Below are 27,661 nucleotides of genomic sequence, written 5' to 3'. Positions count from 1 at the left end.
TGAAATAAAGAATATTTGTTCCTGGCTAACTCTTGGATCATAACTCATTTACTGCTGTACTAGTTGATAAGTGATATCTCCGTATATCTCTATACAGTAATATGTCATTAGGAGAATCACTTTATCATGCCATCAGAAAATTCCTGAATTATGCTTTCTAAGACTGGCTTTTTCTGTGCAATGGAATTTTTTCTGTCTCTTCATATTACAGTGTGTGATGATAGATACGTTTGTTGTGTCTATAAAGAGAGTAATGCTTTGAGTGCTCATTTTAATACTCTGTATTTAACTCTGTATTTGTGAGGAAACAATATGCTGCTTTGCATCTAAGTGGCTTTTATTCTTGAGGGACACAATTAATTTACACTCCAAAAAACAAAGGGTCCTGGAACATCTCTGAATCTTACAGTAACAACCTCTGCAATAGTTTAACCAATTTTTCCTGCAGTTTGGAAGCTTAAAAGATAGAATTTGGAAATCAGTCATGCATGAATACACACATTTTTCTTAAGAGCAGTGTTTGAGAATTCATAGCTCATGGCCTTGTTAAGTCAGAAGTACTTACATTACTGAAAGTTATTAAAGGGACGTAAAAAACTTCTAAGCATGATTTAGGCCCAAGAGCAGATAAAAATGTTAAAAATCATCCATCATGATACAAAAGAAAGGAGAATTTTTCATTGAATTGCTATTGAGAAGAAGAAAGATGGCATGTTTCTATTTTGTTGTAATAAAGACGAGCTTTCTGTTTGATCCAGAAGTAGGGCTGAGGTGAAACAATCACTCTCAAAAATAATTTTTGTTTTTTACTGGAAGAACTAAGGTGTGCCTATATTTCTAATGGTAAATGGAATGACTCAGGTAAGTATAAGTTTGTAAAATTGACATTTGCCCCTAATAAAATTATGGAAATGTGATATGGGATATGATCAACAGTGACTCAGACAAGACATTATTGCTAATGCAAATGATGGTTTATGGAGAATATGTCTTGTCAAATGTGTTTGTTATTAATTTTTATGATAAAACAAACTTATGCAGGGTATTTTAATGTGTTCTGTACAACATTTTTTTACAGAAAAATAGCATTAAGCCAAATGATTATTCTGTGTTCAATCAAAGAAAAACTAATTATCTGGTAGATCTGAGAAGGTGATTGTAAGAAAACCTCATGCTGTGGGGAAGTTTCCAAAGAGATACCATGCTTCATAGTGTTAGGCACAAGAAGCATCATCTCTCTTGCTTATTCAAGATGAGATCGAGAGATGACCTGATCATATTCTATAAACACCTACATGTGGAAGAGATTTCTGATGATTGCAGGTCTTATATCTGAGCAGCATGATGAGATCAGCTAGCTGTTGTCTGAAAATTTAAAAAAAAAATCAGTTCAGAAACAGCACATGTTTTAAAAGAGAGAGTAGCTCTCCATTGGAACAACTACCCTATATCATTTGAAAACATTAAATCAAGGCCTTCTAGGCTATAATTTTACCAGGTTTTCTGGGACTGATATGAAAATCGTGAGTGCAAGAGGTTAATGCAGAAGGTTGCATGGCCCCTTCCTTGCCTCAGACTGTCATGGTCCAGAGGATAGGAGAATAACTTCTACTTCACTTTTTTGCATTCATTGTATCTTTGACTGCAAAGGAACTTTGATCTATTGAAATAAGAAAGGGACTAAATGTTATTATTAAACTAGAAATTGTTTACTATTTTCCCATTCTATCCTTTAGGACCTTTAGTAATATTTTACAATAATATGTTTTATACCTCTTCTGCATTAAACAGAAATGAAAATCGTGGCTTTACTTCAATATTAACATGACCATTTGCCTCAAAACTTAGGCAGGGTTACCAGTCTCCCTCTGTTTGCTAATATTCAATGGCAGTCAACACATTGACCCAATGTCCCTGTCTGCAGAGCGAGCTGCCAGATTAATTCCATACAATGAGAAATTAATCAGTACTATTGATCTGCAGTCTTCTTTATAGGAGACTTCCAGAGTGCTCTTAATCTCGTGCTCTTTTCTATTTAAACTTTAAAAGGTTTTATATGTTTCTCAGTGCAATTAGCTACCATGTATTTTAGGGTTATAAGGACATTAGTGTGTTTAGGAGGATGTGCAAATATTAAAGACACAGTTTACAAACCTAACAAGACCCACAGGTTTTCACTTTCTTCAGGAGTATTTGTGTTACTATTTCAGTAGGGAAAGCTATTTAAGGTAAGAAATTAATTGAAGGTCTTATTTAATTGGTCTGCTATGAAGACATCTTCATGTTCACAGGACAGTTTTTCACTCACCTTTACTTTACATTTCATAAGGTTTCATAATACTTTCTTTTTGCTCTAATCTCAAGCTCTTTGGATTTTCTAGTCTGTAAGCCCTCCAGGGCAGGTTACTTATTATATGTCTGTACGGCACTGAAACAAAACCCTAGGTGTGTTTGGATACGCGTTGGTAAGTGGTCATCTACATCAAGACTTTTGAAGACTAGGTTTTCTGGATGTGAGCAAAATGTGGTGTTTTCTATTGTGAATGGTCCGTCTTTGCATGTCTTCAAGCTCCTTCAGCTCTGAGCCTCCGTTCTGTGCTCCTGCAGGGATTGAGCGTAGCAGCGGGAGGATAGTCTGGGCACCAAGTCTGGAGGGATATCGACAGACAGGAACCTAGTAGTGCCACCTGCAATTCTGGAAAACGAGTGTGAAAACTGTTAGGGATGAGAACGGTGTAACAGAATAGCCCCTTCTTCCACATCACCCTTTCAGCTGCAGTGAAAGCAGTAAATGGGTAGAAAAAGACTACCCCAATTCAAGATAAAATTCCCGCCAGAAGCTTTATGAAATAACTGGATGGATGGATCCTAAGATCCACCCGGGTTCATCCATTCAGTTATTTCATAAAGCGCGCGCTGGCCCCCTGTCATGTTCCCAGCTGATTATTTTTAATCTTTCTTTTATTCAGGTTCTCTCAATTTGCCCAAAGGACATGAGAGCAGATATTTGCGTGCATCTAAACCGGAAAGTTTTTAACGAGCACCCTGCCTTCCGGCTGGCTAGCGACGGCTGCCTGCGAGCCCTGGCTGTGGAGTTTCAGACGATCCATTGCGCCCCGGGGGACCTCATCTATCATGCTGGGGAAAGCGTTGACGCTCTTTGCTTTGTGGTCTCGGGATCCCTAGAAGTCATCCAGGACGACGAGGTGGTGGCTATTTTAGGTACTGTGATCTCTATTGAAATGCTAGTGGTTCGGATATATTTGCCTTCTGCTTAGCTTTGAATGTTAACTAGTCTTGCCTAACATCAGCTGGGACTGCAGGAAGCTAGTGGTTGTCATGAGTTGGAGATGTCGTGTCTCCAGAGATACTACTCTAAAAGCAAACCCTTCATCTTTTATGCCTTTGGGAATGCTCTTTCTGCCCAGTATGGCTCACCGGTCACAGTTACAGTGTCTCTGAGCAGAAGAGAATGGCATCTGTGTGCCTGACATCTTTTAAATAGCCTGATAGAGGAAATGCACATTGTTTTATATTAGTCTCTCAGGAGGATTTCCATCTTAATCTTCACACTGGGATTTTCATTTGTCTGTATTCTAGCCCAGAATAACACCTGCAAACAGTCTCGACAAGGAAGCAAAACTGTTGCTTGTAGTGAACTAGCTTTGAAGAAGATAAATAGTCTGACTGGACTATGCAAAGAGATAGCGATGCACCATCTATCCAGCCACAGTCATGAGAAGTCTGAGTAATGGGGGAGCTCCAGGTTAATCATGCCGTCCCCCCGCTGTGGTGTCTGGTTTGTCAGCAGTGGGTGGGAAGGAGCCTAATGCAGACTCCTCACTAGCTTGTGTGGGATCGGGAAAGGTGTAGCAGATGGTGGAACTGAGTGGTCAGCACTGGTGTTGAGGCAGGAGTCATCCTCAGAGGCAGAACAATGTAGAGGAAGAACCGGTGGCTCTGCATGCAAACCACCTAGAGTTTGTCTTGCCTGTTTAAAATAGACCCATTTATTGTAGAACTCGTCTCCTGTTAAATATTAGCTATCTGCCCTCTCTGAAACTGGAGCTGTGGCTCCCTGAGGGCAAATCGAGTGGGTGGCCTTGTCCTAGGGGACCTCTCACACCCCACTGAAGCTCTGCACTGCTTCTTCCCTCTGCGGGGGGCTCCATGGGTCCCTCTTGTATCTCATGGGGACAATCGCTGGGCGATGAGGGTTACACTTGGGAGTTGCACTGGCACGTGGGAAGAGGGCAGACGTGGGGAGTCAATACTGGTCGTGGATCAAGGCTTGAGCTCCTTCCCAGCTGGCAGCAAGGGGGAGGAGGAGAGAAATGAGGACAAGCACGTAGCCGAAGTTGACTCCTGACGTGTTGCCGTACAAGCCTGCGTACAGGTGTCCTGCACTGGGGTGGGACTGGCCAGCATGCAGGTGTGTGGATAGGACTGCATGGGGATGGCTCTCCGAGGGCAGAACGCAGGTCCTCCGAGCTGGAGAGGATGAACTGGGGAAAATGCACATCCATGCTCTTTTGAAATACCTGCTGCGGCTTTCCATATGCTAGTATATACTAAGGTTTTTAAAAAGAGAGATTTAATGTAAGAATGAATCTATTTGCATATTCAGATGTGAAGTCATTGTGGTGAAAGCTCCTAAATCTGCAGTTTCCGTAGTAAAACATTCCTTGTCTTTCAGCTCACTGGACCATTGTATTTTTATTATTAATCTCAGTGATGATATTTTATATTTGCTTACAGCTATTTAAAAAAAAAAGCTTTAAGAGTAAGTAGCAGCATTTAAACAAATAAGTTTTCTGGGTATTACAATGAAAACAAACAATAAATATGTAATTTACTGAACTAGAAGCCATCACTAAACGGATTACATGCAAAACTTTATTGCATTTACTAATGCATATTGTGTTTGGAATGACAGTAAGAACTTTTTGTTTCTACCTTGTAGATATGGTAAATCTAGTATCTATGTTAGTCTCCATTTGGCTGGAGAGACCTTTAACTGTATCTAGTTAAAGTGAATTACCTTTAATTACCAGAAGTGATTTTGATTTTGCCATGGCCACTGACAAGCGATCCCATGACTCAGAGATATGTTCATTGTGTACTACAGGGATTGGCAGAACATGTAACTGTAACTTGAAGCAAGATAAACTGCTTCCTCTAGTCATAGAGCACACTGAAGAGTGTTTTCATGCTCTGACAGATTATTTAACAGAATAGTGAACTGAGTAATTATGAGATGTCGTATCCTAAAAACTTACTTGGGGAAGAAAGTCTCCCAGATGTAGTCGCAAAGACATTTATAGTGGTAGCTGTGGCACCTGAAATAGTGACTGCAGATCAGATGGTGAAGAACATAATTTTTATCTGTCTGTTCTGCCTTGAGAAGTTCAAGCACAAGGAAAGTGAATCTGCCTAAGGGGGAAACCAGGTTTAAAAACCTCTGCCTAACATGAAAACCCACGCAGCCTGCTTTAAATACTCCAAGCACCTGCCGTCACACTGGATTTCCTAGGTAAAGTCAACTTAAGGGGTTGTACTACCAGTCTGTCCATCTTCTCCATCCCCCAGCAGTAACCTAGAGTGGAAATGCGATAAGTATCCTTTGGAAACTTGTCCTCATTAATATCCTCTATGGGAGCAGGAGCATGGCAGGACATGCTGTCTGCCAGCCTCTGCTCCTTGCAAAGCCATCCGTTTCCTAAGTTTGCTTTGGAACTGGTACTTTGCAGTTACTGTTTTAATAGTGTAGTGTTAATTAATATGGTAGTGTTATTTGCCTTGCTTAAAGGGAGAGAGAGAGGTGTGTCATTTTTTTTTTCTTTACCATGCTCACCCACAGATGGAAGTTTTGGTGTATTCTCAAAAGTGGAATATCCTAGAAAAGTGAATCGGGTAGGAATGCCAAAATGGGTTAAGAACATGCATCTTCCATCTCTTACATTCGTGCTTCTGTCCGAAGTGCAAGGCTTCATCCTCCCTTGGGTCCTAGCATAAATCACTCCACGATATTGCTGCTTTTTCCCCTTCTCCATCTTCCCTTACCACGTTCCCTTTCCTCGCGGCAACAGTGAGTTGGCACATCCAGCCTCCCTGCCTGCCGAAACGGTGTCCTCAGGAGGCTCGGCGTCCCAGCCAGGTGCCTTCTGCAGGCCCACTGTGGAGACAACCATCCTTTTGCTCAGCAGCAGTTTTCCAAGCTCAATGGCCCCAGCTTTGGCATTTCTTGTGCTCAAAAGCAGGTGAAACCCAGTGATTGACAGGGCATCTTGCAGCACTGTGACATTTTGTTCTCCCCTGGTTTGGTTTTGTTCTCATTTGTGCGTAATTAAATGCCCAGCTGCTGCAGTAATCAGCATTACAAAAATCAGTACAGTAAGAGAATGAATCCAGTTGTAGATCTGCAGTTTATAGGACTCATTAATGAAGGTACCCAGGTGCCCCATTACATTCCCCTCATTAGTTATCTCCATGTCTTGAGGACAGTCTCCCACCTTTTGCAGGTGCTGACTGCTGCTGTAGCAGAAACATGCACACCACGTGCAGAGCTGGTGTGAGGGGGTGCTGCTTCGCTGGAGAAAACAAGATCCAGTCATTTTAACATAACTCGTCTGCAGTTGCCAGGATAATGGAGAAGGGCAAACAGTCTTGTCTCTAATTATCAAAACTTTCCTAGCAAGTGAGGTGACCCTGAGAAGGCACATCAGTAATTTTCCACCATCTCAAGCAGGAGTAAACAATTTAACTGCCACTGATCTGCATGGGGAGGTGTTATCAGCAGAGAAGTCTCAGGAAGGACCGGGGGTTTGAAGGCCCCCAGGCTAATGAAACCAGGCATCTGCTAGCAGAGGGCACCTAACAATTCACCCTGCTGCAATTAACCTGAATTTGCTCCTGGTGAGGAGTTCCACGTAAGTGGTGATGCCAACCAAGTGTCTCTAGAAGCTGCTTTCCAGCTCCCGCTATTTGCACAGCTGACTGCGTAAGTTGTACAGTAACTTAAACCAGGCAGATTGATTAACAAGGTTTAAAGAAGTCGTTTTGCCAGCAGAAAAATAATGATCCACCACGTTGAAATGTTGATTGTAGGAATTGATCAAAAATACTGCTCAAACTGCATAGCGATAAAAATATATTGAGCAGTGAAATCCTAGTGGGGGCTGCTGCTGAATGAATTCAATTTTGATAGTCAAGCCAGAATGAATATAGATTTAATAGCTCATGTTTCAGCTGCACTTAGGGTCCTGATCCCATATGTATTCAATTAAGTTGTTATTTGCCTTTATCTGTTGCATGTTAATTCTCAGCATGTTCTGCGTATAGTCCCAGAGCAACCTGTTGTTTATTGGATTTATTGCTTTTAGGCACGCCAGAGTTTCACTTATTAAAGGTCTGCTTCATGAATTATTTCCAAATATTTGGTCCGGGAAGGGGATATTATGCAGTATCAGAGGAGTTAGGGAAAGCAAGAGCACAAGTGGCATGTCTTCTTGAATTTGGTATTACAGCTGCAAATAAGGATGAGTCTTTTTCTACTCTTAATCTTAACATGTGTTTGGAGGTCAAAAGATTAAGTTTCCTACCAAATCACACACAGGAAATTTCTTTAGAGGCTGAGCAAGTAGCAGCTCCCATTTAGGTGAGCAGGAGACCCAGGCGCTCCATAGTGCTCATCCGTGGGCATTAGTAATTTGGTGTTTGGCATCCATGCATCAACATTTTGAATTTCCTTGGTGTTACGCAGCCAGGCATGTGCTTTCTGCAGGATAAGACTGTGTGTGATGCACTGTATGACATGAAAAACTGTTGGTCCAATTCCATCTCATGGTTTTGGTAGATAATTCTGTAATTTTAAGTCGTTTAGTTGCAGCTTGGTTTTCTTCTCAAGTGGAATGAAGGTGGCAGAATTTGCCCCTATGTCAAATCAGCTCTTGATATTTTATACTGAGCTTTTTTTTTTTGTTTTCATGTGAAGTAAACCAAGGCAGACTAATTGTGAGAGTTTCTGCAGGTTAGTAACGTGCACCTGGTAGCAATTTACGGAACAGCCTGTGTCCTATTTCATCTATAGGAAAGGTCCCTTTCGTTCCAATGAGTTAAAGCTCTAAATTAACCAAGAGGAAAATGATTCATATAGGAAAGGGTTGGGCTTTTTTCAGCTAGCAGGACTGCAATAATTAATGTGATGCAGGTTGTTTTTTAAGTACTGAATCTCAAAGTATTTTGCAAAATACTTGAAGGATTACTGATCTGAGAACCAATGTGATGTGCTGCTTTGCAGTGTGCAATTCTTCTTAAGCACGTGCCTTGGAATAAGTCTTACCTTGCAGGTCTGGGTTGGCATATGTAGTACCATGTAAGATTTAGTCCTGTTGATGCTTGTTCAAAAGTGTTATTAGTTCTTACTGACAGAGTTGAAGGGAACGCTCAATTTTTCACATTATTTTGTAAATTTAAAATATTTTCATCTCTTGTCTGCACGATAGTTAACTATAATAAGAAGCATCAGTCTTGATTTAGTGCCAACTGGTGTGTTATAGATGTGATCTGCAGCCTCCAATGTCAGAAAGATTCCTTTCACTGAATTGAAATGTTTTTGAATTAGACCTGCATGCTTCACTGCCAAACCCAGGAACTCAAAAGTCTTGGCAGCGCAAGAAAAGGAAAATTACTTTAAAATCATGTGATATATTTCTTTTAAATCAGACTAACGGTTTGAGGCAATCTGATTTGCCTTATGAGTTTTGAAGATGGTGGGAATGGCCATGCTTTCAAGTTTATTTCCTCAGTCAGGAAGGATAGAAACTTATTTCTGTATAAAATCAAAATGGAGATATCCAGTCTCCAGGAGCTGGGGCTTCTAGAAAAACATGAAGTACTAGGAGGCTTGCACTAAAAATGAGAAAGATGAGGGGAGAATATCTATATAGACCTCTTGCTCTTCTTGCAGCAGTTCTGAATGCTGGAAGAAAGTTAAGTTTCTTTTGTGTTTCTAGGTGCCGATGGGGAAGGTTGCACTGTGTTAAATAATGCAAAGTACCTTTGCCAGCATGGACTTAGATCTTAGGCACAGTCTCTCATTATTGTTTCTTTACTGACTATTTTAACAATCTTTCAAATGCTAGAAATGCTGTTTTCTCCCATCATTCTGCCCTTTCACATATTAATGTGCAGTCCTGTAGAGCTGGATATCTGACTGGTTAGTGCTCAGCTCTGATCTGATTTTCAAGGGACTTCGGGCCCTTCTGGATGCCCCAGAAAAGGCTGAAGTTTTGGCTAAAACATTCACAGGGGCAAGGAGACCTCTCTCACAGTCTAGTAGTCATCTGTGCACATCATAGGCTGTGCTTACAGGAAGCAACGATGTCTCGAATGGCAGGAGGCAGCTGATGAATTTGCACCTCTGCCTCACCCCCAACTTCTCCAGATCCCCTCTTCAGACTTAAACAGCTGTATCGGCTAAGTCTGGAAATCCAGCCAGCCCAGTAGCCTGTCTCCAAAAATGGCCAATAGCGGATGTGCAGGAGAAAGTAGGAAGGTGAAGGAAGCAAACGGAAATACTTCCCCAGAATATTCTCCAACCCTCCATTGAATTGTGTTTCAAGGTCTTCCTCACTCAGAGGGAAATCTTTTGTGTTTAGTAGCCACAGATGGATTTTATTCCATGGATACATCCCATCATTTTGTAAACCTATGCAGCCAGCCTTGATGTCCCCTGGCAAGGAGCTGCAGAGCTTACCTACTCGCTGAACCATCAGAGAGCTGTTTGCTGCTCTGGGTAACAGGAGCTGCTTCCCTCCTTGCTCATTTGATTTTGACATCAGTTTGAGGTACGTCTGTCCTGCAGCCAGAGGTTTCACCGCAGATGTATAGACACAGGCAGATGTATTTGTATGAATATACATACCAGTATATGTAATTATGGCTGCAGGGACTTGATATGTGGTCACTGACCTCCAGTTCTGTGCATGCTGCCATCACTTCATGGCTATTAGTACCTGAGCTGATTAGATGAATGTTTTCTCTACATAATACAGTTTTACTGATTCTGCAACAAAATCAGCCTTTGCTTTTCATAAGCAACAGAAGATTTGAGCACATCATGATGGAAAGCCTACATTATTCATCACGTCTGGCTTTTGCTAGTGTGACTGATGGGATTTTGGAAATGTTCTAAAATGGGGGGAGGGGTAGCTGGCCTATTAGCTAGGACCGCACAGCACAGAAGAACACCTTATCACCTTAAGAGGAAGTCTTGGTCCCTTTTATGTGTTTTTCCTCAGTGCTGTTCTCCACCAAGAATTTATTCTTTCACTGCCTGCCCAAACTTTCTCCCAAAGGCCCCATCAAATTCTCATGTCTACGAGGATATTTCTTAGCTCAGTTTCTGTCCCCATCTGGAGAAGGATCAATTTTGCCTTATAAGGCTTCTGAGACGCTGTTTAACAAAAGTGTTTCCTCTCGGAGTCCAAGGACTTTTTCATTCCCTTTGCAAGTTTCTGGGGAGTTTCATAAGGCCCTTAAGATTTGTTCTGCCTGAAAGGTCCAGGCATGAGCTTCTGTCTCAGAAATTGGCAAGTCAGTCCATGGTGCAAGGCTGCGGAGAATATCTGCCCCCCGCCTTCAGTATGGGAGAGTTATCATAATATAAAAGATAGACTAGTGTATAGAAATATCATTATCTATTATATAGTTGCATACCATACGATTGTCTCTAAATATATACACAAACATGCCTGAACATAATGTATGTTTTACCTACAGGCATATGTACATAATACACCAGCAAATTTTTGTCCATATTTAGGATGATACCAGTGTAGCTATTTCAGCAAAAATTATGCCTGTCACCAACACCCTGCACATCTCTTCGTGGTTTCCGTGGTTCCTTCAGTCCCAAATCCTTACACCGGTGTTCCTGCCAGCTTTAATCCAGCAGTATCCAAATCCTGACTCTCCCCTCCCCTTTCCTCATACCAAGTGCAAAATGTATGCAAGCGGTTCCCACTCTAATTTACGGCGTTCCTTTTTTCAGCGGTGCTTTGGGTACTGTGAGAGCAGGGGCAGGAGGACTTCCCAGAGCTTCACCTCCATTCAGGAGCGGGTATTAAGACTGCTCAGGACTCAGGGCAGTGCAGATTTGGGAGGTAACATGCTGGGGCCTCAAGAAATCTCTAGAGAGAGGCTTTGAAAAGCCTGCAGGCTGCGTCAGCCCCAAGCACCTCTGTATTCCCAGCCCAGCCCCAGGCTTTACCTGGAGGTGTGCGCATGTCGTGGAAGTGTCCAGCCTATATATATACGTGCCTCCGAGTAGCTGGTGTTTCAGACCTACCAGTTAAATTTTCTTTTGCAACTCTGAAAGGTTTTTTTCATTTAGTTGCACTGTGTAAAATTAAACTTGAATGAATAATTACCACTCTCTACTCAGTGAACTACAGTTAATAGGGATGAAGTATAGTACATTAATCTCTGTAGTTATGAGAAAAGACACATTGTTTTGGAGAATCTGGTTGGTTTTGTTTTCATTAAGTATGTTCCTTAGCACATTTGTAAGATGCAAACAAGACTCGGAAGTGTGTGTGGGAAATGTCAAATTCAAGAGCCCTTAAACGCTTCCAAGATTTTATACTTTCTGAAGAGAGTAAACCACAATATAAGAGGAGCTTATACTTCACCGTTCAAATCCAGTGACTGATGGCTCATGGAAGAGTGAATAAATTCAGTTCATCATGTCCCAGCCTTTCTGAGGGGCCCAGAGCTGTTCCCTGCCTCACTGAACTGAAGACAATGAGAAGATCTTCTTGAGTTTATGAATGGTGATTTCAGTTATCCGTGGTTTGGGTACACATTCTGTAACACACCATCGTGCAGAGTTTCAGAGTCAGCATCCACTGCTTTCAACCTCTTGGCTTAAATTAACTGTGTGTTACCTTAAATTTAGAAAGAAAACAAGTATTTTGCTCACATTTCTGTGGGAAAATCATAATAGTCCCTATTAATGAATTCTGTCTTTTTAACTGCACTCTGCATCTGCTGAAAGCATGACTCAATTCTGTCCTGTGTCCACCTCAGAGAGCAAATCCATTAAGCAATTTTGTGCATTTCAAAAATGGTCTATTTCCTATAAATTATGTAACTGTACTGAGTATATCTGTAAACCAGGTTTTGAACTGTGGGTATAGACAAGGACAATTAACTGCAAAGGGTAATTTCAAAACAGTACATTGGATAAACGATATGTTACTAGGAAATGCTCTGTGATAAGAAGACCATTTTAAAGCAACTTGTTTTATAAATTATACCAGATATATTATGAATTATAGTTAATTTTAATTACATCAAAATATGCAGAATTAAAAGCAGTTCAATGAGAATGCAGTTACAACCTTTCTAAGGGATGATTCTCCTACACAGACTTTGTTAGAAAATAAAAACAAGGAAATGAAGATAAGGACTTGCACGTTTTATTTTACTCTGCATGAGAAATGTTAGGTATGTTTTACTGGATACAATACCTAAACCAGAACTGGAAATAGAGAAACAGAGCCTCTGACCCCAAAAAGTAATAAGATTGGATAAATAATTACTCTGGTCTGTGTTCCCAAAATAGAGTTGAGTGAAATGTTACAAGTACTTAAAAGAGGAAATATTAGAATGTATTACCTTTTTTATCCCCAAACTACAAAATCACTAACCTTCACCAAGGCCCGGGCTGCTTGAGGTACCTGAAATCAATAGCAATACAACCACTGACTGACTGATTTTAGTTTCCTTTTAATAACTGCTAAAGTAAAGGGCTTGGATATCATTGGGGTCTGAAACAGAAAGCACCCTTTGTACCATGGTTTCTGCTTCAAGATTTAAGGTGTCAGCCACAAACCACGCACCATGGCCCTTGCCCAGCCCGTGGCTGGAAGCAGCTGAGCAGCAGGAGGCAGCTTTTGGATGCTTCAATGTGCTTTCTGTTGCTCCCGCTACTTCTTTTCAGAGCAACCATAGGGTCCAAACCTGAAAGCGTATCTCCAGTCTGCATCCATGCTGGTGTTTTGGTTGGGTCAGGAGTGTGATTTTGAATCTGATATCCCGGTCCTCCTGCGTTGTCCTGCTTCAGTGTCTAGCATGGCTGTCTGGGGGTGTGGATTCCTTGCAGAGGAAAGGAAAGGAGTCTGGCGTATGTCAGAGCACATCTCATGCACTTTCATCCCTTGGAGCTCATCTGTCCGTGGGACTGGACTACAGCTACTCCTAAGTCCGCAAAATGTGCAGGTCCTCAGCTTCAGCTCTTCTGCTACACTGCCTGCCAATGTAGAAATAGCCTTCAGGTGTAATTTTCACATCTGGTTGAAGTTATTTATATGTGCAGGTGTCTAAGGCGTCATACTCTTTCTTACTCAGTAAACAATTAAATACAGACTTAAGCATAAGCCTCTACTTAAGTGGATGTGTTTGGGTTTAGAACTAGACATCTGGATGTGTTTAAGATTTCAAGCTGGATATTTAGAGGTTAAAAGTCTCAGGGAGGTTTTTGGTGGGTTTTTCAGAAGGAGTGTTGCCACTCACACTGAACTAAAAATGTTTAAATGTCCTTTAAAATGTGGTCCTTGGGCCCTGGAAGCTGGCTTTTGCACCATACTGCAAAGCCATGGTGATGTAGGAACCTAGATGTCGCAGGCCTTTGGTAAGAGTGGGGCTCCTAAGTCACTTAGGAACAGACCCTCAGAAATAGCCAATCACCTGAACATTAGTTAAGTGCTTATTATATTCAGGAGCCTTTGAAAAATCCATTACCTGCATCTTCAGCTACAAGGAGACCTTTACAATCAGGCTTTTATGCTTTGTGACACTTCACAGAGCAATCTATAAATACCTTAAAAACCTGGGGCTACTGCTAAGGATACTCAAGTACCTCAGATACTTTTAAAACTTCTACCCTTATTAGTTTTCACAGCTGGGAGCTTATGTTAGGATAATTGGAAGCATAAGACAGTTTGGGAAGAAATCATTTGTGTGCCGAAGAATGCTGCATAAGCATTACCTTTTAACAAATTTGTCCTGCTGTTTTTCAGGTAAAGGTGATGTGTTTGGTGATATCTTCTGGAAGGAAACCAGTCTGGCCCACGCATGTGCCAATGTACGGGCTCTGACATACTGCGATTTACATATTATTAAACGAGAAGCCTTGCTTAAAGTATTGGACTTTTATACTGCTTTTGCAAACTCATTCTCAAGGAATCTCACGCTCACCTGCAATCTGAGGAAGCGGGTAAGGCAACAGCTCTTGTTTTCCCCTTTCTCTCACTGAGAGATTGCACGCTCTTGCAGACTGTTTGCAGTGTTTAACAACCCCCAATTTACTCTTGATGTTTTCAGGTCATTGCAGATTAACTGGCCTTCCAATAAATGTCGTCTCTGTTAATGATGCCTCAATAGAAGTTACCTGTAGATTTGCAGCTCTGAGAAGCAGTCCTAGCAGGGTGACATAGGAATTACATTTCTTTTCCTTTTCTTCACAGTTGCTGGTTTTTGGCTTTTTTTCCCCATTGCATAATGTATAAAGTTATATTTTATAGTCTGATAGAATCAAGATGCTGGATTCCTCAGAGGTGAGGTTTAGTCTCTCACCTGCTAAGATATAGGTCAGAGGACAGTCTGATGGATCTGCATGGCATAGACCAACTAAGAGAAATCTATTGATGTTAAATAAATAAAATGTACTCAGCAAAAGTACTGTATTAATACCTGCTTGTCTTACTTGCATAGTTTAGAATTTTAATATGGCAAGGTTAATAAAGCTTGGTAGCAATTCTACATTCACAGCTCACTTCTTAAACCCTCCTGCTCATTTTATAATCAATCAGCAATGCTCACTATCCATTAGTCCTTTCAAAGAACACTCCATCTAAAAATTAATTAGCTATAAGGATGTGTCTTGAAAACAGGTTAAGGGATTCTTTAATTCGCATTGCGGCTGCAAAACTTAATCTTTATGATGTTTTTTTTAAGATTGATGAGGGTTATATAAATTTCATTTGCATAGAGAAATCTCATAACAATGATTTATAGATTATTGAGCATTAACTGTGATCCTCTAGCCGCTGAAACACATTTTTCTGCAGCTGTACCTTGGGCATCTCACCTGATAATGTAGGAAGGCTACCTCAGAATTTCACAAGACAAATTCAGCCTCTGCAGTAATAGGAATTCAACACAACCAAAATTTTACTTTTCTGAGTCTAGTTTCTCTCTATCCACTGGAGCATCTTACAAATGCTTCTTTCAAAGGAGGTTTAATTTTTAGTGCATTCCTTGTGCTCATTAATATACCAAGTATGGCACAAAATACCCATGGCAAAAAGCAGATGCAATGGGATTACAGTCCCCCTCTGTCTGTGCTGAAGCCTGAATGAGCTGAATTATAATCAGGTTTGGTTCCAGCTTGTCAGCTTACCTCTGTCTTGAAGGTTGTTAACTCTGCTTCAGACCTGAAGAAGGGCTTTGGGGCTTGAAAGCTGGTTTGGGGTTTCTAGCTTATTGCTTCTCTGTTTATAAGATGTCCCCCAAACCTTGACTTCAGCATCCCCATCCTGCCATCTTGCCTACCTGTAACGTGCCACCAGCTACTGTCCCGCGATGACAATTTGGCTCAGGCATTGCTGACGGTGATTTCATGGGACAAGATAATGCCACATACATTGTGCCAAAATGTATTCTTTCCTTCTTAAAACTGTAAACCTGTCACTTCAGCTAGCTTCCTGGGACTCCCCTTCCCCCATTAGCCGTGACACGGCTGCATACAGCAAAAACACATACATATCTTTTCCTGACTCCAGCGATGTGCTGGAGTTCAACTCTGTAGTCCAGGGGTGCATATGGGGAATAGCCTCCTGGCTGGGTTTTCATGGATTTTCTTCTCTCCCACGCACCTTTTTTAAGAAAAATTAGTTCCCCTGCAGGGCCCTGGCATAGGGAGTCGCCCAGGTGGAAACACTCGTGGGGCTCAGGTCCCCAGTGCAGATACCTGCTCTCTAGCTCAGTGTTAGGTACATGGACTTTGCCATGGGGGCAGTGACTCAAAGCAAGAAGGAACAGCACTTCTAAAGAGATGTTCGATTTCGTAGAAGGAAAGGAAGTGTTGGTTGGGGGCATGTGTGGGCTTTACATGAGAGTGGATGGAGAGTCAAAGAAAGGTTGTGTCAATGTGGTACCTGCAGGGTAGAGTTCATTTCACTAAAAGCTGGGTGATGATGTCCAGGCTAGTCACGGGTCACCTTTATAGTCCATGAGGAATGGTTCCTCCAGAAGGCAATCACCTGGCCCCTCTTCAGTGCCCAGTCTGGGAATGGAAAACCACCCCCTTTCTGCTGACTTTTGAGAGAGTCCATGATCACTAACTTTTAAATACCTAGGGTATATCAGATGAACTCCACCTATGATGTCTCCTACACTTTTACTCAACAACTATTTTGGGAGGACTCTTACTTCTAGTATTGCAGTAAGATGTGCTGAGCCAGAGCCTGCTTTGCAGAAATTCTGTGTGTTGTTCTTAGGCACAAAATAGATCATGCTACTTTCAACACTAGGGACACTATCTAAGTCCTGTTACAGTAAGTTATTCAGGGGATTATTTCAAACCTCATATCTCCTGAAAGTATACGTGATTCCCTATTGGGCACAGAAGTGTTTGACGGTGAATTCATCTCTTAGGAAAAGCGGCACCATCGAGGACAGTTCCATCAGGTGAACAGAAAACAGTAGTTCAGGCAATGAGATTAGGCTGACAGAGCTGCATTGTACTGCAGCAGTTTGTGCTGGAGTCAAGTAATATAAATGGAAAGAAAATCATTGTTTCCTTTAATTGATTTCAATAGAAATATACTTAGCACTTTTTCTATGTAGTCATCACTCGTAAGGTTTGACATTTAATTATAAAAAAAAATATGCTCCTTGCAGTTCTGTGTTCAAGAAAATGGCTGTTCTCACTGTCAAAAATATATAAACAGAATTGTTTTTTCATCAGGTCTGCTCTTTGAAATACGCATACATGTATGCGGGTGTACACACACATGTGTTTGTGCTGCACTGCCCCTCAACCAGCATTTAGATGTAGTCCCTAGACTGCAAAACAATTTAGACGTTCAAAAGGCCAATAAATTAATAATAGTATTGAACACAAAAGGTTAGTTCCACATGACAGGGAAGAGAAAGTCTTGCTGAAGTGGGAAGATAATGTTTTCTCACTCCCAAATAACATCTAGAGGCCTGGCTTGTTGAATGACCTACTTAAGGCATTTGCTCAGCATGCTATTATCAACTCTGGATTTTTGTTGTCTTTTTTGTGTTAGGTAGCTGAGCCATCACGCTGCATTTATGAGCCCATAAAGTGAGCGTGTCTGCTAGCTTTTCAACCTGCAGTCATCTTTCCTGCCCAGGGTGGCGAGGTGACTTTTAATCTGTAATTGCAAAGTATTGCAGCATATCATGTTTCGTGCTCTGAAATCTTTCTGGCACATCTAACGTCACTGATGCACACTCCAAGGCAGAACCAGGACTTTGAACTTTTTTTCCAAACAGGGAAAATAATAATCTGGAAAGATATTCTTGAAAATCACAATGAGATTACATAGCTGCCTCGGAGGACTGAAAGTTATAAAGCAGTGTTTGGGATGAGTCTTCAAAGAGTTAATTACTGCCTTCTGATGTTGGAAGAGAATATTAATAATGTCTAATTCATTAAGTGCTTTTCAAGATTTCACACAGCTGGAGGAGGGCCTCTCTGCAAGCTTGAGCCATGGAGCTTGGCCTGAGGAGGGGAGCCAAGACAGACCTCTAGGAGGCTCGAACCTGTATAAATAAATGTACATTTTATTGATGGTCAAAATTCAGGAAGGAAGGCCTACATCAAGCTACCAAATACGTTCCCACAGAAAACAAGTGTTCAGCTGAAATATTTTTAAAGGTTTTTTTTTTCCTTTTCTCATCATTGGTTTCATTTGCATCAGCTAATGCACCACCTCCACCTAACTGCTAGACCAACACAGTCTGTGCAAGTGCAGGAAAAAATCAAACTCAAATTTTGGCCCTCCTGAAATCCCAACTAAAATTCTCCTGTGCTTCAATAAAGCAAAGATTTCCCCCAGCTTTTAAAGTACACGGTCACATGCTGCTGTTTTCTACCATGAGCAAAATGAGCTGTGTTAGAGAAGTGAGTCAGGAGCAGCCAGGGAAGAGGAGGATTCTCCATATAGGAGCTCTGGTGCATTTTCTCCTAGAAGGTGTGCTGGAGAATAAACCAAGGAGATGCGAGGAGAAACGAGTGCCTTTAAGGCAGTGAAACACCATCCGGAGAGTCTCGGTTCTTTTCCATGACACTCTTAAAGCCAGGAACAACACTGTGAGTGACTGATGTTATCTAATTCCTCCAGCACACTGTGAATCTCTGAGGCTTTTTAGCGGGTGAGGCCATCAGACTGTCTTAACACACGTCCCGTTTTTCTTTCTATTTCAGATTGGAGTAATTTCTTTTTAAATTGGCTTTCTGTTTTTGTTTGAGGTTTTAATGAATCGCATGTGGTTTCTTGACTGAATCACTCATCATTTCTGTGTCACATAGTTTTTAGAAAAGCTTTTTATTTTAATTTGAATTCTGCATTCATGTCTCCTAAAAGTGAAGGTTGTACCGAGGTTCCTTCAGGATCCCCCTTCTTCTTCATTTTTAAGACTCTCCAGATGGCGTGCGGTATTAGCGAGTGTCCTGATGCAGAAGCAATGTCAAAAGCGGAAAGCATTGCTCTGCATATTGGCCCTTGCTCCTGAAGGTTGCACATGTTCTGGTGAACCTGAGGACTTTCGCAGGTTTTGATCTCTGAAAGCCATTCACAATTACGGCAGCTTAATTCAGAGCTGTTTGCACTTCGCCAGCTGGTGCTCATACTCAGTCCTGATCAGTTGTGGGGAGTGACTTGCTTACATAGAAAGGGATCAGAGCATCGTCCTTGGGTAACTCTGGCAAACAAAAAGCTGTGGGGTAACTGTGGAGCAGGATGTGCTGAGCACCTCCTCTGCCCAGTGGTCCATCTACACTGGCAGGTCAGTCATCCATTTTCACCTTTTTTTCAGTCTATTATTGGGAACTTGCTCCACATAGGACAGTCATGATGGCAAAACTATCTGGGAAAACCAAGTTTTTCCATCATTATTAATGACGAGAAGCAGGGGAGAAAAACATGCTGCTTAGGGAGCTGCTGTGACTAATAATGTAGATCAGCTGGTGGGGGCTTCAGTGGTCTCCTGGACTCCTGTCCTGTGATAGGGAATATGCCCATCCCCAGGCTGGTACTTGGTCCTCATCCATCTCTCACTCCTGGTGCTTTCCTTTTGCATGTGCAGCTTATTCTTCTGCTGGTTTGAGCCAGTGTCAAGGGTCCCAGGGAGTGCAGGATCAAGCCTCTGGAAGGGCAGATCCAAGAGATCAATTTCTATTATGGCTTATATGGCCAGCAGGCTTTTGGCATCACTTATCTCCAAGTTTGTTTGTAACTCAATGGCTTGCTCAAGCCTATTGAAAATTAATTTGATCGGCTTCTTGATGGCAACGTGTATGGCATGTTTCCTTTCCCTGTCTGTATCTTTGCAGGGACTCAAAGCATCTGCAGGCTAATACATCCTGCTGCTTGCTGACCCTAGCTGAGGCAAGGGGACACAGAGGGGTTCCCCATCCAGGCATGGTGATGCCCCTCTTCACTTCTTCAGGGAAAAACACTGAGTGATGTTAGTCACAGCCCATAGCTGTGCTGCCCATGACATTGTGTTTGGATGTTTACAGCTCTTGCTTCATTACTGCAGTAACAGGCAACTCTCTTGTGACCATGGCAAAGGACACCCTCCTCAGCTGTGTAAGCCAAAGGTCTGACCTCTTACTTTTCCTCCTCACTCTCTCCTCACCTGTAACTCCAACAAAAGTAACACACCTTATTCCTTTTTTTCCTCTTTTTTTAAAGCAATAAGGTCAGTTCAGTTTGGGCATAAATGGGCTATTTACCTCCTCATGCTCTCTCTGTAGAGCTCACAGGCTAGCCTAGCCTTTATTTTCACCAACTTCCTTTCTCCATCTCCATGTGAGAAAGGAAAGATTGTTCTACCTTGTCTCAGGATGCTCCTGCCCTTTCCTGTCCCTCTCTGGTCTTTAGCTGCCTGGGTTTTTTCTTCTTTTATATGAACATGTTGTCCCAGAAAATGAAGTCCTATAGCTATAGTTTAGCTGTAGCGACAGTTTAGCATGATTACAGAGCAAACAAGTTATACCCTCAAAAATCAATTTGGTTTTGTTTTGTTCACATCTTAGCAGACTCTGCAGCCTCCGTTATGCTTGAAGAAGCTTTCACTTAAGACAATATTTTTAAATTTTTTATTGTTTGGTTTCATTGCATTCACAGCTATCTCCAGTTATGTTAGTATTCCATTGCAATATTTCCTAAAGGACTGTTTCGCTGATTTAGATCTAGTACTACTTCTGATGGTGTCTAGACTTGTATATTGAATGTGCATGGGACAGAAGAGCCCACTTCAAACAACACGTGACTTCATCCAGACTACCAATTGACAGTGGTCGCTGGCTGGTCCATGCCTGGGAATTTCTTGAGAAACTGCTAATGGTTCTGGGCCAAACCCATGTGAGGAATTTATCAGTATGGAGAATGGAGTAATTCCTTGTGTATTTGTATCTGTGTGGTTACAGACAACCCTGCACAGTCCATGCTACACCTTCTGCCATCGAGAGACCCATGCAATTCCTTGTGAGTGAGGATTACAGATCTGAGGCTAGAGGTTTTTCTGTAGCTCTTCCATCTCCTGCTCCCCTGAGCCATTCCTTGTGTCTTTGCTTCTCTTCAGGGACATGGGGATTTGAGTTTAAAGCAGTCAAAGCAAGGAAGTTAGTCCTTGGAGGACCATGCATGACTTTGCTAGGTAGAAGAGCAGCATAAAAATTCAAAGAGAAAGCTGCGGCAGCATTAACTTCACCCCTCTGTGCCTCTCTGCCAGACGGCATGGGACAGCTGTCTGAGCAGAGCGATTGCTGTAAAAGCTGTCGGTGGGTTTGCTTTCTCACTTTTTTTTTTGGTAGCTGTGAGTCTGACTCTTTTCTGTGTGCCTCACTCCCTTCCCTCTCCTTTTTGCCACTTCATCATCTCCTTTACGGTGGTCTCTTCTGGGCACCCTTCGGGTCATGCAGACTGTGGGAAATCGGGGGTACGAGAGCAATTGTGCCTCTGAACCCCTCCCTGGAGACACAGAGGGAGCACAGTGGGTTTCTCTCCTTTGACAAGCACAGCGTGCTCCCTTGGCTGTGACCATGTTCGTGGATGGGTGCAGAAGTGGGTGATAAACCTGAAATCTCTTGAATGCATCCAGAGGAGAATAACAAAGCTGGAGAAAGGGCTGGAAGGCATGCTTTATGAGGAGCAGCTAAGGACTTTGGGCTTGTCTAGTTTGGAGAAAAGGAGGTTGAGGCACGACCTCATTGCTTTCCACAGCTTCCTGAGGACGGGAAGTGGAGAGGGAGGTGCTGATCTCTTCTCCCTGATATCCAGTGATAGGATGCGTAGGAATGGTTCAAAGCTGTGCCAGGGAGGTTTACACTGGACATTAGGAAGCATTTCTTTACCAAGAGGGTGGTCAAACACTAGAACAGGCTTCCTAGAGAGCTGGTCGATGCCCCAAGCCTGTCAGTGTTTAAGAGGCATTTGGACAATGCCTTTAATAACACGCTTTAACTTGGATCAGCCCTGAATTGGTCAGGCAGTTGGACTAGATGGTCACTGTAGGTCCCTTCCAACCAAAATATTCTCTCCTCTCCTCTCCTCTCCTCTCCTCTCCTCTCCTCTCCTCTCCTCTCCTCTCCTCTCCTCTCCTCTCCTCTCCTCTCCTCTCCTCTCCTCTCCTCTCCTCTCCTCTCCACCTCAAGGACTTGGATGTCTTAGTGAGAGTTTAAATACTTACCTGAAAAACAGGGCATTGTATATCCCGTGGGGTCTTTGGGAGGCTTGGGGTAGTATAGATTCATGGCACAGTCTGGATTACTACATTTCACCTTTAGACTGCAGGCAGATGCAGAGATTAGCCAACACGCTATCATCTTTAATAGTGTTTCAGAGTCACATTAATCCCACAAGGGTACCAGCAGGCCCCTATTCTATTCTGAATATAATCTCTAAATTAAATACCTTCCTTAGATGTCCTGACCATGCTTCTGTAGGAGCGAGAGGCAAAGCACTCTGTTAAAAGTAGGACTGAGCCCAATTCTGATAATCCTTTGACATTACAGAGGTAGACTTATTTTTTCCTGGACGTGTAGCTTCCCTGTCTAAATCTAAATCAAAAGGACATTTGATCTTGTTTGTCATACTGCTGGTTTTTGTTGAGAAATGCAAGGCAATTTAGCATACTTTTCAATCAAGATCTTTGAACAGCATGGTATGGCTGCAGAAAAAAGTCATGTGTGCTGATATACTGCTTTCTGCACGCAGGGACTCAGCAGATTTTATAAAAGGCACTCTGCTGATTTACCCCAGCAAAAGGTATGAGCATCTCTTCTTCAGGCAGGCAATGCAAAGAGTGATTTATTTGTGTGTGGAAAGATCATTAAACAGGAAATGTCAGGGATGGGGAGCGTCCGTAGGAAAACAAAAATGTAAACTGGCTATGTTAGAGTGAAGAGCCAGATTGACGATGATTTGCTATTGAACTTTTTATGAATTAAAACCATTTTCTTATTTAGAAAGCTGTCATAATTAAGAGACTCTCCTTATTTGACTCGGAAAGCCTTCTGCAGGCTGTCTGTTAATATCGATTCAGGGCAGTGTTGCTTGCACAGGACTTGAATGATGATAAAAAGTAAATCAAAGGTTTACTATATTTAATCTTGTAAATATTAAAAAATAAACATTTTGTGTTCACCTCCCCTCATCGATTAAAATTGATGCTTTTAATCTCTTCCAACTGCTAGGGAAGGGGAGGGAATGTGCATGGTGCAATGGGAAGCAACATTGCCGTTTCATTTTTGATTGCCAGTTAAGAAGGTTTTTATCATCAGCCCCCCCTGTGTTTTGATATTGTCATGTACGCGGGCACCAGCAGCTCGGCCAGCAGCAGACCCGAGCGGATCACCGTCCCTGTCCCTGAGCTTCTCTTGCGGGCTGTTACTTTGCCAGGCTTAGCTCTGCGGCAGGCTCTCTTTTGGGCAGGTGTCCTAACAAAGCCGATCTCCCCATAGCTTTATGTGCCTCCTCTGGTGCCTAATAAGCCATGGGAGTATTACAAATGCATTTGTGTTACCGCTGAGAGTAGCCAATTTATTTTGCGATGCCCTCAGTGTGCCCAGCAGCTGCCGCTGCAGCAGGTGGTTCCCTGCTTGTGGGCCACCTCCGTTACGTAGAACTGCGCCTAACGCTGAGGCCACCGGCATCCTAGCAGGTAGGATTTGCACAGAAAGTGGGGAAAGAGGTCTGCTGTGTTATCTCACACCCCTCCAAACAATTAGCCCAGAGCAATGGTTTTCTTCTTGCATGGGCTGCTGAGCCTAATTGCTATGTAGATCTACAACTTTTCCGACACGATAACCACAAAAAGAGGGGGAAATGTTACAAAACTGAGATGATTAATTCCAAGGGTTCTGGTTGCTTCTGTTGTTGCTTCCTGGAGCTGAACACCAGACGTTTTAGTAACACGACACAGCATGACTTGCAGGTATAAAAATGAGTTTCTACACCAGGCTTCTCACTCCCCAAACCTTAATTCTGCAAGACTGGGAATGCCAGTCGCAGTGCACCAAAAGCCATGGCTGGGGAAAGAAAACTTCTGCCTGTTCATTGGGATCATATAAATGGATTCCCATAGGCTTCAAAAGGAGAAGGCAGAGCTTTAGCATTCACCCCAGTGGGAGTTTTCTGGCTCTGCCCAAAATGGGATCAATTTTGACCAATCTAGAAATGATCTGTAACAATTTCACAGCTGTTTTATGCTGGAGAGAGCACTAGTTTTATTCTTGTCTCTCCCTCTCCAAACAGGTTTTTGCCTTGGCTTGCACAAAAAGGCTCCTCACCAGTTACATACTGTAAGCCTGTAAAATGCTAAATAAAACTCCCTGTGTAAGGTCTTTCTTTTCTGTAGAAGTATAAATCCATCCATCTATTGTTCTGCAGCACACAATTCACCAATGCAATACCCAAACATGCTGGTTCAGCATGTGATAATCATTGCAGCCGTGCAAATCCTAGATTTACCTTACTTTGAATGCTATTTTTGGGCTGCTTTCTACAGCAAAGAAACAGTGCATGTAGGAAAGTATTAAATTGTACACAAAGCACAAGAGAAACTTTGTGGGGAAGTTTGCATGAATCCCACTAGTTTTAGTTAAAAATAAAACCCAGCCTGTCACTTCCAGCTTAATGATGGCTGATTGACTGTGCCTTTTTTAATTGTCAGCCAGTTACTGTGATTAGCAAGCTGCCTCAGTTTAGGTCCCATGCAAAGGAAGTCTGGAGGAGCAATTCTGAGAGTAGATGATTTACATATATGCCAGAGGTGGGCATAGCTGTCAGGAGGGACAGAGGGATTCTGGGAAGCACCTGAAATAAGCCGAGTCCCATATTATTGCACTTTTGAGCAACTTGCTGAAAGGCAAAAATCTTCCATGTGTTTAGGAAGCAATATATATTATTAATCCATGTTTTTTCCTCATATTTTTACTTCTCAGTTTTTACAGCCCTTAGTCTTAATTTCTTTCCCTTCCTAAAGATAACAAAAATATAATATAGTTTTCAGATGTAAGTTACTGTTAAAAAAAGGAGCATAGCCTAAGCAGTTATAAAAGTCTCTGGTTCTCTTAACTCCCCTAATTAAACTGTCAGTGATCTTTTGAACTTTGGGGCCTCTCCTCAGACTTTTAGGTGAATTTTAGATTATTTTATTAGCAATCCTTTGTCTCAGCTGCCAAAAAGATTTTGTATAGTGCTTCCTATCTAAATATTTCCACCAGTCACTGTACCTCCAGCGCAGCGGGATGTACCTCTCTGTGCTCTGTGAGTACAAATGCCTTTAGAAAACAGTCCATTGTCCTCTGTTTTTTATTACAGACAGCACTTCTGTTACCACAGGAACAGGCTTTGGCTTTTTCTGAAAGCCTAAAACACTTTGCACTCTCTTGAAAATGTGAAAATGGGGGCCTAAGCAACCAGTAGATGACAGCAGCAAAGAACGGCCATTTCTAAGCAGGATGTTTCTACCGGTCAGCTGAAATGTAGCATTTTTATTAAGATTAGCTTTGCTTTTCCATTCATGCCCATCGCTTGCTCCTCAGTGCACAGACATCCAGTTTTCCTTCTCCATGTCTCTGACCTTATCAGAGCATCCTGACATCTCAGCACTTAATTTCTGTGGCTAGCCTCACTATTTTCACCAACTCTGCCTTCCTTGACTGCCTGCCATTGTAATGAATTTCCGTCTCCATCATGTGTCTAAGGCAAATCCATTTTTAAATGGAGCAGTTGTTGGTAGTTCAGAGCAGCTCAGTTATGAATGATCCCCATCCTTCTCCCAGGCTGTATTAACTTTCCTGCCGAAGAAGGCTACGGTAGAAATATAAATGGATTAACTGAATCATGCATGTTTTTCATGTGTTATTAATTGTCCCCGCTTCCATTTATTAAAGGACTTAGCCAATAACCTCAAGACGTTCTACAAAAGTACATGAATAATAATTTACAAGCTCAACACAGCCACGCATTAGTGTACCAAACAGATGCCTGACTGATCCGCATGAACCATCAGCCATAACTTAAAGCATTTACTGGAAAGTTTGAACCACAGCACTATTTGCCCTGTGGTCCATCAGTAACATGTCCCATGAAGAGCTTCCTCCCAGACCAGTTGTGCTCAAATTCAGTCCAACGTGTCAGATAGCTGCTAATAGGGTAGATAAGGACTCTGCTGGGACGGAGATTGACCTTGCAAAATCCCCAGCAGCCTTCTTTAGCCTTGCTAGCCTTCTTGTGGGCAGATGCTCTTGCTCCACGGATCAGCCCTGCCCCATGGGTGGAACATCTGGCACAGTTGCACATCTGTAGGCATCCTCTAGCATCTAAGGTGGGCGACGGACCCCTCTAAAAAGAGTCAGCCTCCTGGAAGTGCCTGGACAAGGCCTTACTGGGAGAAGGTGACTGAAGAACTGCTGTCTCATGTGGGAGGCTTCGGGTTAGCTGGATTCTTCAGATACCAGAAAAAAAATCAAACCAGACAAAAAGAGAGAGGATGCTTTAGTCAAAGTCTCAGAGGTCAAAAGGACCTCTGGGAAGCAAACACAGCATCTGAGATGAAAAGTAACAGAGCCAGAGGTAGAGATCTGTACTTCTGTCTGGTGTCTCTCTGCATCCTTGCAGCAGCGTTTATCCTGTACCAGCTGGTGTTTTGTTAATTGTGTGTGCACAGAGAGTGGTGGAAAGCATACGAACAGTGTGTAAACAGGGTGCAGCATAGTCACAAAAGGGGAAATACAGAATCATCAATGTTATTGATTGCAAAGACCTGTTATTTGTGCAGGTATAGGATTTTCTTACTGGCCCCGGAGAGGAAGAGGGGACAAATCAACTGGACTGACTCCAATTTTACATGAGGAGGTCATTTCTGACCACTTTTAAAGCCAGATTTGTGAAAGTACACAATACTGAGGATTACAAACTAATTTGTTTGGGTCTGGAGCAATGAGATAAGCTAAGGCTGCAAAAACAGCAGGCTCAGCCCCTAAGGAGCATCCTGTGTCAGTGCCTAAATACCTGGATAGGAACATAAAACAGTGCTGATGAGCTTTACAGAGATCCACATCTAGAAAAGAGGTGATGACTGTGATGCAGGTATTAGGGAAGATCAACCAAGAATCACATGAAAAAAATTGAAGGGCCTTTTCCCCAAGAATAGACTAAATGCTGGGACACAATACAATGATACCCACAACTAGGATATAGCCAGATCATTAAAATCCTCCCCAGCAGAGCCTTAGCTTATTGCCATGAAAGCCCAGGGATTGATTTAATGCAGTCAGCATGTAAATGGGAAGGAAATGGCTCTTCACCACACCATCTGTTTATCCCATCCCCATAACCCCACTAGTTAACTCTTTTGTGCTGTCTCTTCCTCTTGCTGATACCCTTCAGAAAGAAACACAAAGCTCTGCAGAGTCACCACTTGCCAAGTTCCTCAGTCACATCTTCTGAGGTTAGAAAAAACATCTAATGGTCCCTTTGGGGACAGGAAGAGCACTTCATCCTCCCTGGGTGTTTGTCACATAGGCAACCCACTGGTTTTGCCTGCAAGAGGCTCTGATACGACTATCATTAGCAACTTTATTTCTGCACAAGTAACCTTCAGGGAACACCACGCTGTCTTTGTGGTGAAGTTTCATGGGGCTGATGCAGTATTTCCATGCTGTTGTAGGAAGCTCGCTAGTTGGTGGATAACTCTCCTCCAGGCTCTTCTGGCTGTGGGTGATTTTCCTTGACTTTCTGCCCCAGAAAGAGTTCTTCACTGGTGCAGATTCAGGTACAAGGAAACATTAGCAACATCATTGAAATGGGGTCTTTGCTCTCTAAAGATT

General features: G+C 42.4%; 1 protein-coding gene across 1 annotated transcript in view; it reads left to right on the top strand.

Annotated features, from left to right (window-relative positions):
• The window catches only part of KCNH5 (potassium voltage-gated channel subfamily H member 5), a 160,783-nt gene that overhangs the window by 116,579 nt on the left and 16,543 nt on the right, over window positions 1-27,661 (top strand). The window contains exons 9-10 of the mRNA XM_029999954.1: window positions 2,970-3,222; window positions 14,085-14,281. Of these exons, the coding sequence (XP_029855814.1) occupies window positions 2,970-3,222; window positions 14,085-14,281 (450 nt within the window). The remainder of the gene's footprint in view (window positions 1-2,969; window positions 3,223-14,084; window positions 14,282-27,661) is intronic.

Source organism: Aquila chrysaetos, chromosome 2 (genome assembly GCF_900496995.4).
Source record: "Aquila chrysaetos chrysaetos chromosome 2, bAquChr1.4, whole genome shotgun sequence".
NCBI classification, from domain to species: Eukaryota; Metazoa; Chordata; class Aves; order Accipitriformes; family Accipitridae; genus Aquila; species Aquila chrysaetos.
The sequence above is the reverse complement of the archived record's forward strand: the minus strand, read 5'-3'. Positions and strand labels throughout refer to the sequence as shown.